Source organism: Fukomys damarensis, unplaced genomic scaffold (genome assembly GCF_012274545.1).
Source record: "Fukomys damarensis isolate Sample0158 unplaced genomic scaffold, DMR_v1.0_HiC HiC_scaffold_27, whole genome shotgun sequence".
NCBI lineage: Eukaryota > Metazoa > Chordata > Mammalia > Rodentia > Bathyergidae > Fukomys > Fukomys damarensis.
In genome coordinates, this window is record NW_022900939.1 from 40825941 (window position 1) to 40841846 (window position 15906).

A 15906-nucleotide genomic window follows, 5' to 3' on the forward strand; every position below is an offset into this window, starting at 1 on the left:
AACAAAGCATCTCACCCTCATCCCGTGTCTCTCCTTGAACATAGGCTCTCTTTACTCAAGAAATGAGCCTGCCCTGCTCTGGCTCTGCCCACTCTCAGGTCTTGCCCACCTCCTCCTCTTCTTTATATTTGGTAAAATGATGAATTAGAGGTGGTTAGGCAGAGACAGCTCCTGATCCTTGGGATCCTAGGAGGCTAAACTCAGCTCTGAGCAAATGATCATAGCCTGAGAAAACAAAACCTAAGCATAAACACTCAGAAGCCACTAGGTGATCTCTGTGTAGGACCTTTCCAAGTACTTACTTCAGTCAAATGTCTTCTGTGAAGTCTTCCTCCCGAGAATATCTCACAAAACCTTTATCCGTGTACCCCTCTCAGGGAACCATGAACCTCTTGCGCTTTGGTGCTTCCTGGTTCATGAATGCCTTCTAATTATCTCTTTAAAAGTTTAATGTCCCCAACTTTATCTTTTAGCACATTTCAATTGGTTATGGGTAATAAAGCTTTAGGTGAGCCAGTGACTCACAGTTATTTTCCCTTGCTGGCTACAATATTTTTAGGCATTACATCAGTCAAAGCCAGGGAAATGTATACACGCCACACGCCACACGCCACATGCACACAGTCTCTCTTTGTAAAATGATTGAGAAACTGCCTCGGTGACAGCCGATTTTGGTGAGAGTGAAGAGTAATTTCTTACGGCTTCATCTCTTTGTTTCAAAGGGGCATTTTAATAACAAGTATTCGGGTCAATAAAGGGGTAGGACAGTATTTTATTGATAACTAGGGATATGTGAGAATACATACTTGTGATTTCTAGTTTGCTGTTATTGCTTTATTTCTTGGGTTATTTTTTCCTCTGTGCAGCAGCATAAAGCTTTGATTACAGAACAGTTTACAGAGGTTTCCATTTTGGCTCTGAGTGGGAGGTTGCTATTTATGGGATTGAAAAAACTGTAGGCAGAGTTTATTTTTAAAACTAATGAAGAAACAGAGTGGGACTATCTCAAATGAACTTGAGCAGAAATGGAGCGCTTCTTTGACTTTTGTGTAACTGGCAGCAAAGCCCGAGCCTCCCGTATTTTCCAACCTGCCACGGTAGTAGGTGGTTATTTCCTGCTCTGGCCTTGACCCAAGAACCATCAGGTATCCCTGACCTTCACTGAGAGGCTGGCACAAGCCAAGAGGGAATGCAGAGGACCGGGACAGTGTGGACTCCTGTCACCAAGCTGGATGCCACAGCCAGAGTGCCACACCAGCACCCAGCAAGGGACAGGGCTGGGAGCGGTAGCTGTGTAAGGGCGACACTGCTGCGTGGAGACTCGGTCACAGATGTGCCTGGCACAGCCCCCTTTCCCAACATGCTGGTGCCAAGCATGAGGGAAGCTTCTGCAGGAAGGAGATATGTACTCCACCGCCATTACATTTAAAAACAGACATGGGGAACCAGGAGTGCTGCGAGTTCGAGGCCAGCATGGACTACACAGTGAGACCCTGTCAAGAAAAAAAAAGATAGGAGACTATCTGAAAGACTGCGTGCTAAATATCTGGAATGTGTAAGTTTTATTTAAGGAACAGCATAATTCTCATCTGCACTTTTCCTAGGGAAAATATCTGCAAAGGCACTACGTAATCAAAGAGAATTGAACTGATGATAATAATCTTCCCGAACACAAAAGATGATGAAACTTTGGAAAGCATTTCCTAAAATCAACAAAATCACTGTCTTTGGTCCTTAAGAGCAGGCTATAAAATCGCAGAACTGAGAGTCCATGGGTTACCAAGCTGCTTATAACATGATGCTTAAATTCTATGTAACTATATTTCAAACTGAAAATGAACGAATGTAGGTACAATCGTTCTCATACCTAAGAGGAAACAAAACCTTAAGAGAACAAGACTTTTCTCGCTTTATTTTCTTCCAGTCAAATCACGTCTTTCTCAGGAAATTATAGGACTAAAAACCCTTGGGTTGTGCTAGGCTGGGCTGGGCCGCCTTCAGCTGACCCCGCTCAAACCTCCCACTCCAGTTGGCCACTCAGCCAGAAACTGTCCTATGCTTTAAATTCTCTCCATCAGAATGGATGCATCCGGTCTGAAATTGTTTGCCTTAAATTGCATCGGAGGGGGATATAAGACCCTATACAGGTGGAAAGAGTGACCGCGGACACCAGCCAGCTTGGGTGAGTGATGACACACCCGTGTTTGTGTTTTCTGCTGCAATTCTTCAGATAAATCTCCATCGGCAACCGAGGGCGACATCGTTCTACGTCCACGGAGGCTGGCTAATGCTGAGAGATACTGAATAAATCAAATGTAAATACAACATTCTCCATTCTTAATGCCTTAAATGTCATCAAGACTAACGGAGTGACTCTTATTACAAAGTTTGGTGGGGAGAAGGCTTGTAAAAAGGTTTGGAATGAAGTGTGGCATGTAGGTCTGGAAATGGATTTGGGCATGCCCTAAAAATGTACCTCGTACTCACATTTTGAAGGGGAAAAATAGGAGCTGTCTGACGCTGCAGTGCCGGAAATAGCTTTGCCATTCCACGCCTGACGTCTTTCCGCGGCCGGCCCGCAGTGACGGCTCCCGGACCGCCTGCTGCAGGGCACTGGGCCTGAGCAGGCAGCTGGCAGGAAGTCGGTGGCGGCTCCGCTGCCCACCTGATTGGCTGCATCTCCTGCCGTCCGCTGGAAGAGCCGGCTCAGCTTTGGCAAAGCATCAGAAAGGCAGTCTGATTCTTCTCGGCAACTAGTTTTTGCCTTTTATATTTTAATTATTCTAAAACCCGGCAAATACCTGCCTTCTCAAAAATGTATTCTGTGGTACTGGGATCAAACACTGGCGCATTCGAACACTGAGCTACACCTGCGGCCCTTTTTGATTTTTCACTAGGGGACCAAGTGACCTTGAACTCGCGGCCCTCCTGCCTCAGCCTCTGGAGTGCCTGGGATTACAGGCATGTGCCAAGGCACACAGGAGTGCACTTTTATTCAATAAATAAATTGCCAAGATTTGGAGACAACACATTTTTACAGCAGTTTAAACATCTTAAAACTTTCTAATATTTTCTTAAACAAATTAGCATTATATCAAAATGGTCTTTGATTTAGTTCTGAATGATGAATTATTCTGCATTACTTGAGGAGCCAACTGTACCAGTTCCAGGACACTGGGCCAGGTAACTGTTATTAGACTGACAAGGAAACGAATCCAGCTGCTGGTGGCGATGGAGCCTGGGGCAGGGGAGTTGAAGCAGCTCAGTCGAGCCGGCTTAGCACGGTGTATACATGATCACCGCAGAACTTGGCTCCAGAGAAGGGAAAGCCACTGCACCGAACAGTGGCGATGCTGTGTGCAGAACATGGGAGGAGGGAGTCTATCGGCATTAACTACTCAGCCTTGGTTGATCGGCAGGAAAAATGCCTACGAGTACATAATAGGACTTCACAATACAGATGACGCTCTGGGAGGCTGAGGCAGGAGGATCACAAGTTTGAGGTGAGGCTGGGTAACTCAGGGCCTTAGTGAGATCTGGATAGAGGAAGGGAGGGTGAGGGAGGATGTTCAGAATCTGGCAGAGCAGATCTGCCGGAGGGGTGCTGTGTACAATTAATCCACATCGGGATCCAGTCACCCGAGTTACAAGAAAGATCCTAAAACCAGCCCTGTCTTTCTCTAGAGTTTCGGGTCAGGGCCCTACAGAAGCACGAATATTGTGTCCATTTTATATTGCTGTTTAAAAAATGACAAACAGCTGCTTAAAAGAGCAGACATTTATGATTCCAGTTTCCTTTGTTCAGCAGATGGGATCGCTGATCCGGGTCCCACCGGGCTGAAATGAAGGTGTTGGTCAGGCTGGGACCTCACCTGAGGCTTGCAGTCCTTTTTAATCTCATTTGGGTGGCTGGCAAAATTCCGGGCCTTGTCTGTGCAGGAGTGGGATCCCGGTCTTCTCGCCGGCTGTCAGCTGGGGATCACCTTCAGCTTGTACCGCCTCGGAGCCCAGGCCACGGCACAGCGACAGGGCAGCGGTTTGCTTGTTCTAAGCCCCAGGGCAGCGGTTTGCTTGTTCTAAGCCCGAGGAGAACCTTCCCCCAGCTGGGGAAGTGGTGGGGATTTACAATCGCCAGAGAAATATCCCACAGCTGTTGTCACCGATGCAGCCGACCCAGGAAGGGACTGTTGCCTCAGGTTGTGCAGGCCCCACGCTCCCTGAGAGGAAGGGGTCTATGCGGGGCATGGGAGCCTCGGGGCCACAGCAGGAGCCCAACTGCGACAAATGCTGCGACAAATGCTGCGGAGTTGACTACTCAGCGGAATGAAATGAATCGCAAATACCAAGACAGGCGAGGGAGCCCATGGCCTAAGTGCAGGAGACAGACTTGAAAATTAATTCTAAAACGCATTAAGCCTGAATATGGAAATGATGCAAAGAGTTAGGGAGGTGAAGCACGGTTCAAAGGGAGCTTCCGGGCATCTGGTAAGGAGAAGGGGACGGAGGCCGTGCACAGAGCCGGTGTGAGACCCGTGGGCTTGGGCTGGCGCGGGCACCGAGCTCCAGCTGAGGGCACCGAACAGGCGTCACATGGGCAGGAACCGCAGAGGAGCTGGAGAGGGGATGTTAGGAAGCTAAGGTCCTGAAGACCAAGTGACAAACAAGAGATAAGCGGCACGCCTAAAAATAAGTAAAGAACTCGAAAACAAGTACAGTATTAGCTGAAGAGAAAAAGTCTCATACTAGTAATAAAAAGACCAACGGCAAACAAAAAAAGGTGCAGTAGGCAGGAATGAAAAAAAAAAAAAAACCAATGGCCAATAAATTTAGCAAACTGAAAGAAAAATAAATTAATAGAAGAGATGCTCTCTTTAACGCGAGGGGAAGCGATTGCGGCTAGAAGAGGAGGATCCTGCCGGGCGAGAGGGCACTGACAGAGCTGCCAGACCTGAGCCGGGGTCAGCTTACTGCGAGAACAACTACGTTCAGGTGACCGGCAAGAGAAGCGCTTTAGAAGAGACCCGAGCGAATACAACCCAGTCTCTAGCTAGTGGTGCTTACCCAGTACATGCACTGGCCAACAGCGGACCCCAGCGGCCGGACACCCAAGCTTTTCAGCTTCGGAGACTGGAGTCTTCCACCAGTCAAATCTCACAGGCAGGTGTGAGAGGCAGAGACAGACTATCACGGTTCCCGGCAACTGCAGTGGCCAGAGGGCCAGCGTCTGTGCCAGACTGTGGATGCTCATAAAGAGAAAGTGGCTCAAAGAGCAATTGGTATTTTAACAAGACATAAGAATACACCAAGAACTCACAAAATAATAGCACCTGCAAATTTGGAGCGCCCTGTAAGGTATATTCGAAAACCTACCGACGACACAGTTCTGGATGGCGTGGGCCATGGCGTCAAGCATGGAAATAACCAGCCTGCAAGAATTGGCACACCGTCGAGAACATATGTTCCTACCCAGAAACCACCGAGCTCCCATCAGGCCGGGGAACATTGGGCAGAATACTCCTCAGAAAACCCTGGAGCTTCTTAAACCCCCAACAGTTTCCAATGCCGCATGACCAGTCCTGCAAAGCCGGAAGTCAGCACAGCCCAGGCAGGATGGCTTTAACTCAGCGGCCGAGGACACAGTGGTCGTGGAGGGCGTGGAAGCGGAGAGGGCAGCACTGGGCTCCCACCGCTGTACCCACCTTGCACCCCCTCTGCTGGGCCAGCTGCCCACAGCCCAGCTCCACCACTACCTCCTCCAGCGGATGACGTTCCCAGTTTTGAGGACTCGGCAGTAGCTCAGTATAATGATCCCTGCGCAGATGGGGATCCTGCCTGGGCCCCCAATAATTACAATGAAAAGGCCATTGCAATATCTGATTCTACAAAAGACAGGACGACGAGCTGTCATTTCTGGCGGTGCAATCATTTACGTGACGGAGGAGGACGGCGGCTGTGTCTGAAGGAGTCTGCGGTCGAGTGGCCGCGCTATAGATCCTGGGAACTAGGTTGGATCAATCACGCACTACACCGGTAACTTTTTAGTTTTTATTTTTTCTGCTTTTAAAGTAGATTCTTGTTACTCGCTCATAGTTGTCTTCATGTTGTACAATGTGCCCATAGTTTCAGGACATGCTGTTTATTGGCATAGTTGAATGTCTACCTGTAAGCACAGATCTTTGTGGCAGTCTGTGTGTTGCCCAACAGCAGTTTATACAAGAGGCTGCCCGCAGACGATTGTGCTTAGCCGCTTACACATAGCCGTATGACCAGCCTCAATATTGTGGGCAGTGGGGTATAATATTTGACAAATGATGATTCAGACTGTACCATTCTGTCAGACTAATATTTAAAATCAGAAAATTGAAATGCTGGTGCTGGTCATACTTTTTGTTTAGATTCTCTCATTTTTTTTGGTACCAGAGTTCGAACGTGCGAGGCAGGCAGTGGCACCACTGAGCTAAATCCCCGGCCCTGATTCTCTCATTTTTAAAAACTGTTTGTTTAAAGCATGCATACAAATTTATGTATTGAAATACACTTAAAAATTCCAAGATGCTTCCAATTTGTGTACTACTTACTGGAGCACTCACATTAGGTGAGGTGCTGAGGTCTCCATGTGAAACAAACAAAAAGGATTATTTGTAATATTGTAATTTGCACCAGAATTTCTTAATGAGTGAATCTGCATTATAACTTTTTCCTGACAAATACAGGGGAAAATGTTTAGGATCTCTTATGGCTCATGTTAAACACATCACTTGTTTCACTTTAGAAATGAAGGATTAAAAGAGTACAATGTCATTTTTTGCTAAGAAACCAGACTAGCTAATACTGGAGGATAATACACCAAAGGTGAAGCCAGCAAAACAACACCAAATATGAAAAACACTCCATGGTGTAAGTCTTGCAAATATCATCTCAACCTATAATTTCCAAGAAATCCCTCAAGCAATGTAAAATTAAATGGTGATTAATGATTCTAGTAGAAGAAGCTACAGGCTTTCTGTAACATTGTCTGAAAACTTGTCTATAGGTTGTTTAGTTATCACCCATGTTAATATGGATTCTACAACAAAAAGATGGCAAGATGGAACTAAGTCGGAAAGAGTGTGCTGCAGGAGACAGCAGTAGGCACGGGATGGAGACCCTCCCGTCACAGCCTCCCAGTCAGAGCCAGCGCTGCCCTCACGGGCGGGGCTGGCAGGGACGGCAGCACACAGCGGCTGGTGGCCCGGGGTAAGGAACCAGCCCCGCTCCCCCCGAACGTCTGAGGGCTGCGTCCACACCTGCCATGTCACCTTCTCTAAGCACCAGATCCGTAATCTGCCGACTTTCCACTCAAGTCTGACGGGCAGCAAGACCGCCACTATTTCATGCCCTCGATTTTACCTGTATTATTTGATAAATGTCATGAAACACATTAATATTAGCAAGTTAAGGATTCTATTATCTTAATGCAAGACTGGGTATTATGTATTTTATTTATTTTTTGGTAGCAGGGGTCAAACTTGGGACCTTGTGTTTGCAAGGCAGGTGGTAGAACCACTGAGCTAAATCCCTAGCCCAGTATTATGTATTTTATATTCATTTTCAAAGTACATAAATTGTTTTTTCCCTATCACATATCATGATGATTAATGTACTCAAGAAAAATTTTGTTAATTTTTTTATAGTCTTTTACTATGTTTGTACATTATAAAATTAACATACTACTTTTGGAATATTAATAGTAAATATTCACTAATCTGGGTCAGTTGGAAATTGACTAAATCAAGGATACTTTAAAGATATGTGGTTATTACTTAGCAGCAAACACACTAACTGCAGGTAGAATCAGATGTAGACAACCAGTTCTAACCCACACACTACTTGAGTTGTTTCTGGAGAGCATACAATGTGTTCTCCTAAACAAGTCTCCTACAATCCTCTGAAATAAAACTGACTTCCAACTCACAGAACACGGTTATCGGCCACTGCACTGCCTTTCCTAGGCTCCGCAAGCCCCTTCTAAGTGATTCAGGCAAAGCGTAGGGGCCGAAGGAAAACCTGTGCAACTGACTGCAGCCGAGGATGCCCTGGGGCAGTGGGGACGAACCTAGGGCAGGCAGCCAAGCAGGCACACAGGGCCCTCCGCTGGCACCCCAGCGTCCCAGTACAGGACGTCGGGTTTAACTGCAGTGCTGGCACTTGGCCACAAGTGTTTTGGGTTGCAGTTTGGGCTCCCGGTCCCTAGAAGGGTCACCGTCACTGGCATTTCCTGTCTTTCCTTCATTTCACATCTATAAGCTAGACTGGACGTCCCTGACCCAGTTATCAAAGGACACAGGGCAAATGCTTTTGAGACCAAAGCAGACTAACCTGGCCCATTCCACCCCTTGCATTTTTCACATTTTCCTTCCATATCTGAACTATTTAAAAAACAGGCCGGGCATGCTGGCACATGCCTGTAATCCCAGCACTCGGGAGGCTGAGGCAGGAGGATCACTTTGAGTTCGAGACCAGCCTGAGCTACATAGTGAGTTCCAGGTCAGTCTCAACTACATAGTGAGACCCTGTCTCAAAAAAACAAAAACAAAAAAAACCAAAAAGCATATTTTTCCAGTTCAATTCACCCATATGATCAGTGTTTTTAATTAAAATATTGTATTTAGTTTAAAAGATTTTTTAAAAACTCATATGAATAGTTTTAACTCAAATATTCATATTTTGGTTTTGTGATCTCTCCCCAGGAAGCCTGAGGATTTGGAAAATACATTCATGATGCAGCCTCAGATGGCCCATGTGCTGCAGTAGTGAACCTGTGACCATCTGAGGTGATTACAGGGTGCCCATGCTAAACACCACCTCGGGATGTGTGTATGACTGGGTTTCTGAAAGAGACGCACATTTTCTGCCTTGATTTTTGTTTCTGAGTGGGTGTCTCCAACACAAGGGCTCTGGAGTAGCCTCACAGCCTCCCGAGAGGCCAGGACTACAGCTTTTTGCCATGACACCTGGTTTGAGATTAACGTCTGAGCTGGCAGACCTGGGAAGGGAGGCCGCCCTCCGTCTGCAGTGTGGCAGAATGGGTATCATTCCAGTGTTTGGGGTCTGGTAGGACAGAAGTCAGAGGAAAGTGAATCCACCCCTTTCCTTTTCCTGCGTCATGGTGTGAGTTGGACATCTCACCTCAGTCTGCTGCCTGGAACCGGATTCACGTCACTAGTCGCTCTGTCCTCGGGCCTCTGACCTTCTCGGCCTCGCAGAATTCCTTGGCCTCCAGAATGGCAGGCGCCCGTCCCTCATAATGAACACTCTCGGTCTCTGTCCCTCCCTGAGTGACACAGGAGGACCAGCTCACTCACTGTTCCCGACTTCCCGAGGTGGAACGAGCATCACCTCCAACTAACACACAAGGAGGCCACGCCCAGCAAATGTAACGACTTTCCCAAGGTCGTGGAGACACCAAGAGGGTCGAGCACTCCGAGATGAGAAACGTGCTCAAGGTTAACAATCGTTCTGCCACTGCTGCGCCTTCTCAAGCTATTTAACTCACATTCTAAGAGCCAGTACTAACCTAGCTGATAGCAACATAATCACTTCAAATATTTTATTTACACATACATTTTACAAGCAACTCATTAAATTAAAAAACTATGAATTAGAGGTTTACAGCTCTAATAATCCTTAACATTCGCCAGTATATCTGTTAATGTTAATATGTCCTAATGTAAACATTTTCCTTTTCCTAATTTATAGAAGTATATTTTCCTCCAAAGTCATGTATATTTTTAAACACATTACAGGAAGTGTTTCTGTTTGTTTGTTTTCTGGTACCGGGGATCGAACTCGGGTCCCTGGACTTGCAAAGCAGGCACCCGAACCACTGAGCTAAATCCCTGGCCCTAAACACATTACAGAAATTAGATGATTTAGGGCTGAGGATGTAGCTCAGTGAACTTGCCTAGCATAACAGGTCCTGGGTTCAATCTGGTGTTACACACACACACACACACACACACACACACACACACACACACACAATAACGTCAAGGACAGAAAAGAATATAATCTGAAATAAGAAATTCAGAGTATATTGTGCAGAGACTGACAATGAAGTTAAAGAATATGTCTTAAAAATCAATACATCGCCCTTTCCGTTCCCAATCTCCATATCGTGTAGGTTCTGGGCCCCTGGGTCCACCTTTTTCTTTGGTAACTGGATTAACATCTTCTGGAAATTCTAAGAAAAGACAGAAGATACAAACAAACCAGTCAATAGAGATGGGAAAAACAATATGGTCAATTTTCAAGACAGAGTTGCATAATAGGCTACATGTAACGGATCAGGTTAATGTGCAGGCTTTCATGCTCCATTTTCTTACTAGTAAAACAGGGAGAGCGATCATACTTGTCCAGTGGTGCTGAGAACTAAAGAAGGTAATGGATGTAAAGCATCTGGCATAGCACCACGCCCAGAGACTGCGGACACTTTTAGCTATGAGTACTGTTCATTATCGTGGGGTCTTGGCTTCAGCAACTGCTCAGGTGGGCCTGTCCTCTACGATACAACTGCAACTAACATCCTTAATACTGTGCTCACACTGCAATTCCCAACATGAGGAAGGCCCAATTCTGAGCACTTTCATTTTATTTATTTATTTGTTTCATTTTATTATTATTCTTTTTTGAGATGGGGCTTTGCTGTGTTACCCAGATTGGCTCCAAAATTCAGGTCCCAAGCAATCATTCTGCCTCAGCCTCTCAAGCAGTTTGTGGGGGGGTCTCACAAGGCTTTCAATTCCGAGCACTTAATACATGTTAAGTCATTCAGTCTTTACAGAATCCCCAAGAGAGGTAGAAATGTCATCCCATGCAGTAGATGAGAAACTTAGACAAAACAGGTTAGGATGGTTGCTCAGTGTCATGGGTACTAAGCGGCAGGCCGAGTTCGAATCCTTACGCCCGGCCTCAGCTGAGCCACACACCGCTGCACTCCGAGGACAGCAGGACCAGGGAAGAACCAGCTACAGGAAAAGAACCTCAATTCTTAAATGCGTTCTCTTTAGAAAACTAAAAATCATGGAACCACATTAACATAGCCCTTCCTGGACAAAGAGAGAGGGCACACAATTCACCTCGAAGAGTTCCAATTATTTCTCCCTTCTTTTACTCCTGCTGTACTGTGAGGAAGTTCTTTTCCCTGGGCTTTGACTGCAGCCTGGCTCCTCACTGCTCTGAGGCTTCCCCTGAAGGCCTCACTGAGGAAGGCGCTCCCTCCTCCCGTCTCTGGGCTCGCCGAGAAGAGACTGCCAGGGTCCCACAGACGGGGTCCCACAGACGGGGGCTCGGCCAGCGGAAGTCCCGACACAGCCCTGGCATGGCCGGTGCTGGGGAGGGCCGCCTCCTTGCGCTGTGCCTCACGTGGCAGAGGGAGACAGCAAGCTTCTTTTAAGTCTCTGTTCCCAACAGGAGAGTAGGGCCGTTCGTGACTCATCTCGACCTAGCCACCTCTCAAAGGCCCCAACTCCAAACACCATCACACGGGGAGCTGGGCTTCAATGAACTGCAAGAATCTGTGGGCGTGGCGCACTATTTGGCCTACAACACCAGGATAGAAAGAACACGTTAAGGTGGGTGCAGTGCCATATGCCTCTAGCCCAGCTCCTCTGGGGAGGCTGAGTCGGGCGGATGCCTGGGCAACAAAGCAAAACCCCATCTCTTAAATACCAGGTAGAGATGTCTCTGGTTCTCACAGCCACACTCCTACTTCCTGCCTGATTCTATCATCCAACCTCTCCAGGCATTTCTTCTGGTACCATACAATTCACTTGTTCAGTGCTTTCTCCAGTCTATAATAATCTCAAAACCATTCTACCTTCTAAGGCAGCATGAATATCTGGTTCAGAGTTTCATCCAAGGTCTTTAACAGCACTGACATCCACAGCAGCGAATCATGCAGTCCTAACCTCTCCTAATGACCCTCATCTATACCAGAAGTGCCCTCACGGACCCTGCTGTCTCTTCAGTACATTCCTTCTCCAAATCCTACACCCTGAGCTCTCCTCTCTGACCACAAATCCTAACTTTTGATAGCCCCTTTTCATGTTTAACTTCTGCCTTTTTATAATCTGCAAAGGTTTTCTGAAAACTTATTCTCACCACTAACACCCTGGTACTTATTCTCAGTGTTCCATTCCTAACTAGTGCAGTGACATTTCTAACTCGCCTGTTTTCCAACTGTCATGTCCCCAGGTAAACCCGCTCAGAAGGCTGAATTATCTTTCAAAACCAACTGCATTTCCACATCACACTGTGAAGAAAGCCAGACACAAAGGACTACACAGTGTGTTATTTCATGTATATAAAATCCTAGAAAAAGCAAATCTACAATGATGGAGAAAGGTCAGTGGTTGTAGAAGGAAGGAGGTGGTGGGACCAACTGAAATTTTTTAGGGAACAATAATTTCATACTTAGGTGTAATTTTTATACAATGGAGTACTACTCTGTCATAAAGAAGGATGAGCTTGAGACTTTTATAGCTAAGTATATGCACCCTGAGACTGTACTCGAGTGAAATAAATGGAACACATATGTTTAAATACTGTATTGTTTGTCTGGTGTGAGAAAGTGAAATAAGTGGAAATTAGGACTAAAATGTACAATAGATATTGGGAAATGGGAAGAAAACGTTCAAATGAGAAGGGGATGGGGAAAGGACAGAAAAAAAAGAGAAAAAGCTCAAGAAAAAAATAGAAACAAAGCTTTTGTACACAGGGAGGGGGAGGAAAGGGAGAAAAAAAGAAGCAGCAAGATGTATCATGTAGTGGTACAAATTCCGTAGGATGAATGTTATCATTATGTATATCTAAAGCGTACCGATGAGTATTCTTCTAAAAAAAAATTCATACTTGCTCTTGTTTACCTGACTAAACACTATTAAAATTCTCTGAAGCATATACTTTAAATAGGTAGATTTTATTATCTGGAGTTACACTCTACTTTGACTAAAACAACCTCCATCCAGATAGGTCTGGCACTTCCCTCACCGCCACGGCAGAACAGAAAGCCCTCTGCTCAAACCCGCCAGTTCAGGCCCTCTTTCTAGCCTTACATTCTTTTAACTTTACACCGAAGCCAAAGAAGACTTTCTCCCTTTTCATACCTTTCTTTTGGAAAGTATCTTACTGTCACATTTCATCTTTCTAAAGGTTTTAGTTTTCTTTTAATCTACAGCTCAGATGTCATCTCTCTTGTCCAACTCTGTCTGATCACGTCTGTCTGTCACGCTAATTATAACATGATGTGCCGTTCACAGTTGGCCATGTGTCTCATTGTATCAAAAAGGGTGTCTCACTACAAATATCTTCCTTTATCGTCTTACGAATGAAATCTACTCTTGAAGATAACCTATACATTATTAAGAATGAAGTACATACTAAAGGCAGGGAAACAAGAACAGAAGGAAGGAAACAAACTGTCAGAGACCAAGAGCTACAGACAGCTTGAATGTGGGCGTGACTGGTAGGAAGAGTCAGGAGGGACAGATCTGGAAGGAGTTAAGGAGTAACTGAAAGGACTCGGTCAGTAACTGGACAGAGGAGACGGGCAGGCAGGCTTGAAGGGTTACCCCAGACAGGGTAGACAGTGGCTCCAGAAGGAAAAGGAGGAAAATGGTTGTGCTGGTGGAAGGGATGAAAATAAGAGGGATAATGCATGTTGAGTGAGTTTAGAAATATTATGTTCTTTTTCTGGACCAGGAATCGAACTCAGTACCTTGTGCTTGCCAGGCAGGTACAGCATGGCCGAGCTACATCCCCAGCCCCTACAAGTATTAACTTTGAAATGCTTGGAATATGCAAAGAAAGATGTTCAGGAGGCTACTGGAGAGAGGAGAGTGAGGTTCAGGAGAGCTCCGAGCAGAGGAGAAGATGCTCAAACGGGCAAGACGCACACAACACTTAGACGACCTTAGGAAGCTATGAGAGCCCCTGGGAAAGCTGAGGTGGTCAGGACAGAGACCTGCAAACGCCCACAGCAGCTTCCCAGCTGGAAAGCATCTGCTAGGTGAGTTATGTCTGTCAGACAGGTTTCTTCATGAATGCCAGTCACTGCAAGTTTAAGACAAGTCCTTACCCTCAGGTCATGGCTGTGTCTAGATGTCCCCAAAGCCTCATGCGGTCACAGGAGGGGCTTTCTCAGAGGTGGCTGGATCTAGAGTGGGTTACACTGGAATTGATTTCATGGCGCAATGCTAGGCTCAAGGGCACTAGGGTTAAGGGTGTGAGTTCTGCCAGCCCTGAGTAGCCTGGATAAAAGGGGCAGAAAGATAATATTAAGGTCCCTTGCTGGCTTTTGCCCCCTGGTGAATACCATGAACTGTTTCTCCTCTGCGAGGCCCCTCTGCCATACCACCCTGCCTTGGAGCCTGCTGATTATGGACTGAAACCTCTACAAACTGAGCTCTCAATAAACCTTCCCCTTTAACTTCAGGTGTCAGCTATTTTGTCTTAACAATGAGAGGAAAGTAACTAAGACATCTCAAGTCACACATATGAACAGCTTTTGAAATCTGTAGCTTCTTTTTATTGTGGTAAAATATGAACTATTTGTAAAATGATATTAAATACAATCACAATGTTGTATAACCATCAGCACTATCTGTACCAAGTTTTTTTCATCAGCCTCAATGTAACTTCTTCCTTCCCCCTCTCCCTAGTCCCTGATAACTTATTTTCTACTTTTTTCTCTATGAATTTGCCTATTCTTGGTGACTCGTAAGTGGAATCATTTAAAATCTGTCCTCCTTGTCTGGCTTATTTCACTAAACACAGTATCCTTCAAGGTCCATGTGTAGCATGTCCAAACATCACTACTTTTTCTGACTGGAAGTCTTCCACTTGTCCGTGCACGTCGTGTTCCCTTCATGCACTCATGTGCTGAGAGACGCTTGAGTTGTTTCCACCTCTTTGCTACTGCGAGTAACGTACACACCGCCTATGCTTGGCTGCACGCGTCCTTGCCTATGCTCTACGTGTCAGCTGACTAACGCAACATCCCTGCCCTCACCCATTACTTTCGTTTCTTCTTTTTTTTGGGTACCGGGATCGAACTCAGAACCTCACATTTGCCAGGCAGGCGCTGTGCCTCTAGCTAAATCCTTGGCCCTCTTTCCATTTTTAAAAAAATTTTCCTAAGTGAGAAGCGATACCCTATCATTATTGTGACTTGCATTTCCTTAATGATTAATAATGCTGGGCATCTTTTCATGTCCTTGGTGGTTGTCTATATTATTTAGAGAAATGTCCACTGAAGTCCTTTGCTGATTTGTCTTTTGTTTTTTGTTTGGTACCTGGGATCAAACTCGGGTCCTTGTGCTGGTGAGGCAGGCAGCAGAACCACTGAGCTAAATCTCTGGCCCGCTTTTCTGAATTTTGATCTGGATTTTTTCTTTTTTCTTTTTGGTCACTGCATTGAAAGCTCAGTGGTAAAGCATGTGCTTAGCTCGCGCACAGGGCTGGGGCTCAATGGCCAGGGCTAAAAGCAAACAAAAAACAAAAGCAAAAATGCTTAGGCTGTCACCGTCCCCCAAACCTCTCTGTCCTCAGCACCTCCCCTCCCTCTAGTTGCAGCTGTACAGTGAGAATAGTCACCTTCACGTGTGGCATTGCTACCCCGAGTGACTCAGCCGTGGGCCTGGGCCCAAGCCTGGCCGACGAACTCCCTTCTCAAGGACTTCACAATGAGGACTGAAATCTAAGGCTGGCTGAGCCACTGCAGGAGCAGCTACTCTCTGCCCCGTGGACTGTGAACTCCTCTGGAGACAGGGAAGGATCAAGAACAGTGACTAGTGACAAGAGAAGGAGGCAGACGGCCCCAGTTCCAGTGTTTCGTACTCAGTTTCCAGGCTTTTTTTTTTTTTTTTT

General features: G+C 46.0%; 1 protein-coding gene and 1 pseudogene across 1 annotated transcript in view; one reads left to right on the plus strand and one right to left on the minus strand.

Moving 5' to 3' along the window:
• The first annotated feature begins 4422 nt into the window (after positions 1-4422).
• LOC104857848 lies at positions 4423-5934 on the plus strand (annotated as a pseudogene).
• Positions 5935-10035: 4101 nt separating this feature from the next.
• Positions 10036-15906, minus strand: part of Sdhaf4 (succinate dehydrogenase complex assembly factor 4) — a 13485-nt gene continuing 7614 nt past the window's right edge. The window contains exon 3 of the mRNA XM_010617852.3: positions 10036-10222. Within this exon, the coding sequence (XP_010616154.1) occupies positions 10113-10222 (110 nt within the window). The 3' untranslated portion in view covers positions 10036-10112. The remainder of the gene's footprint in view (positions 10223-15906) is intronic.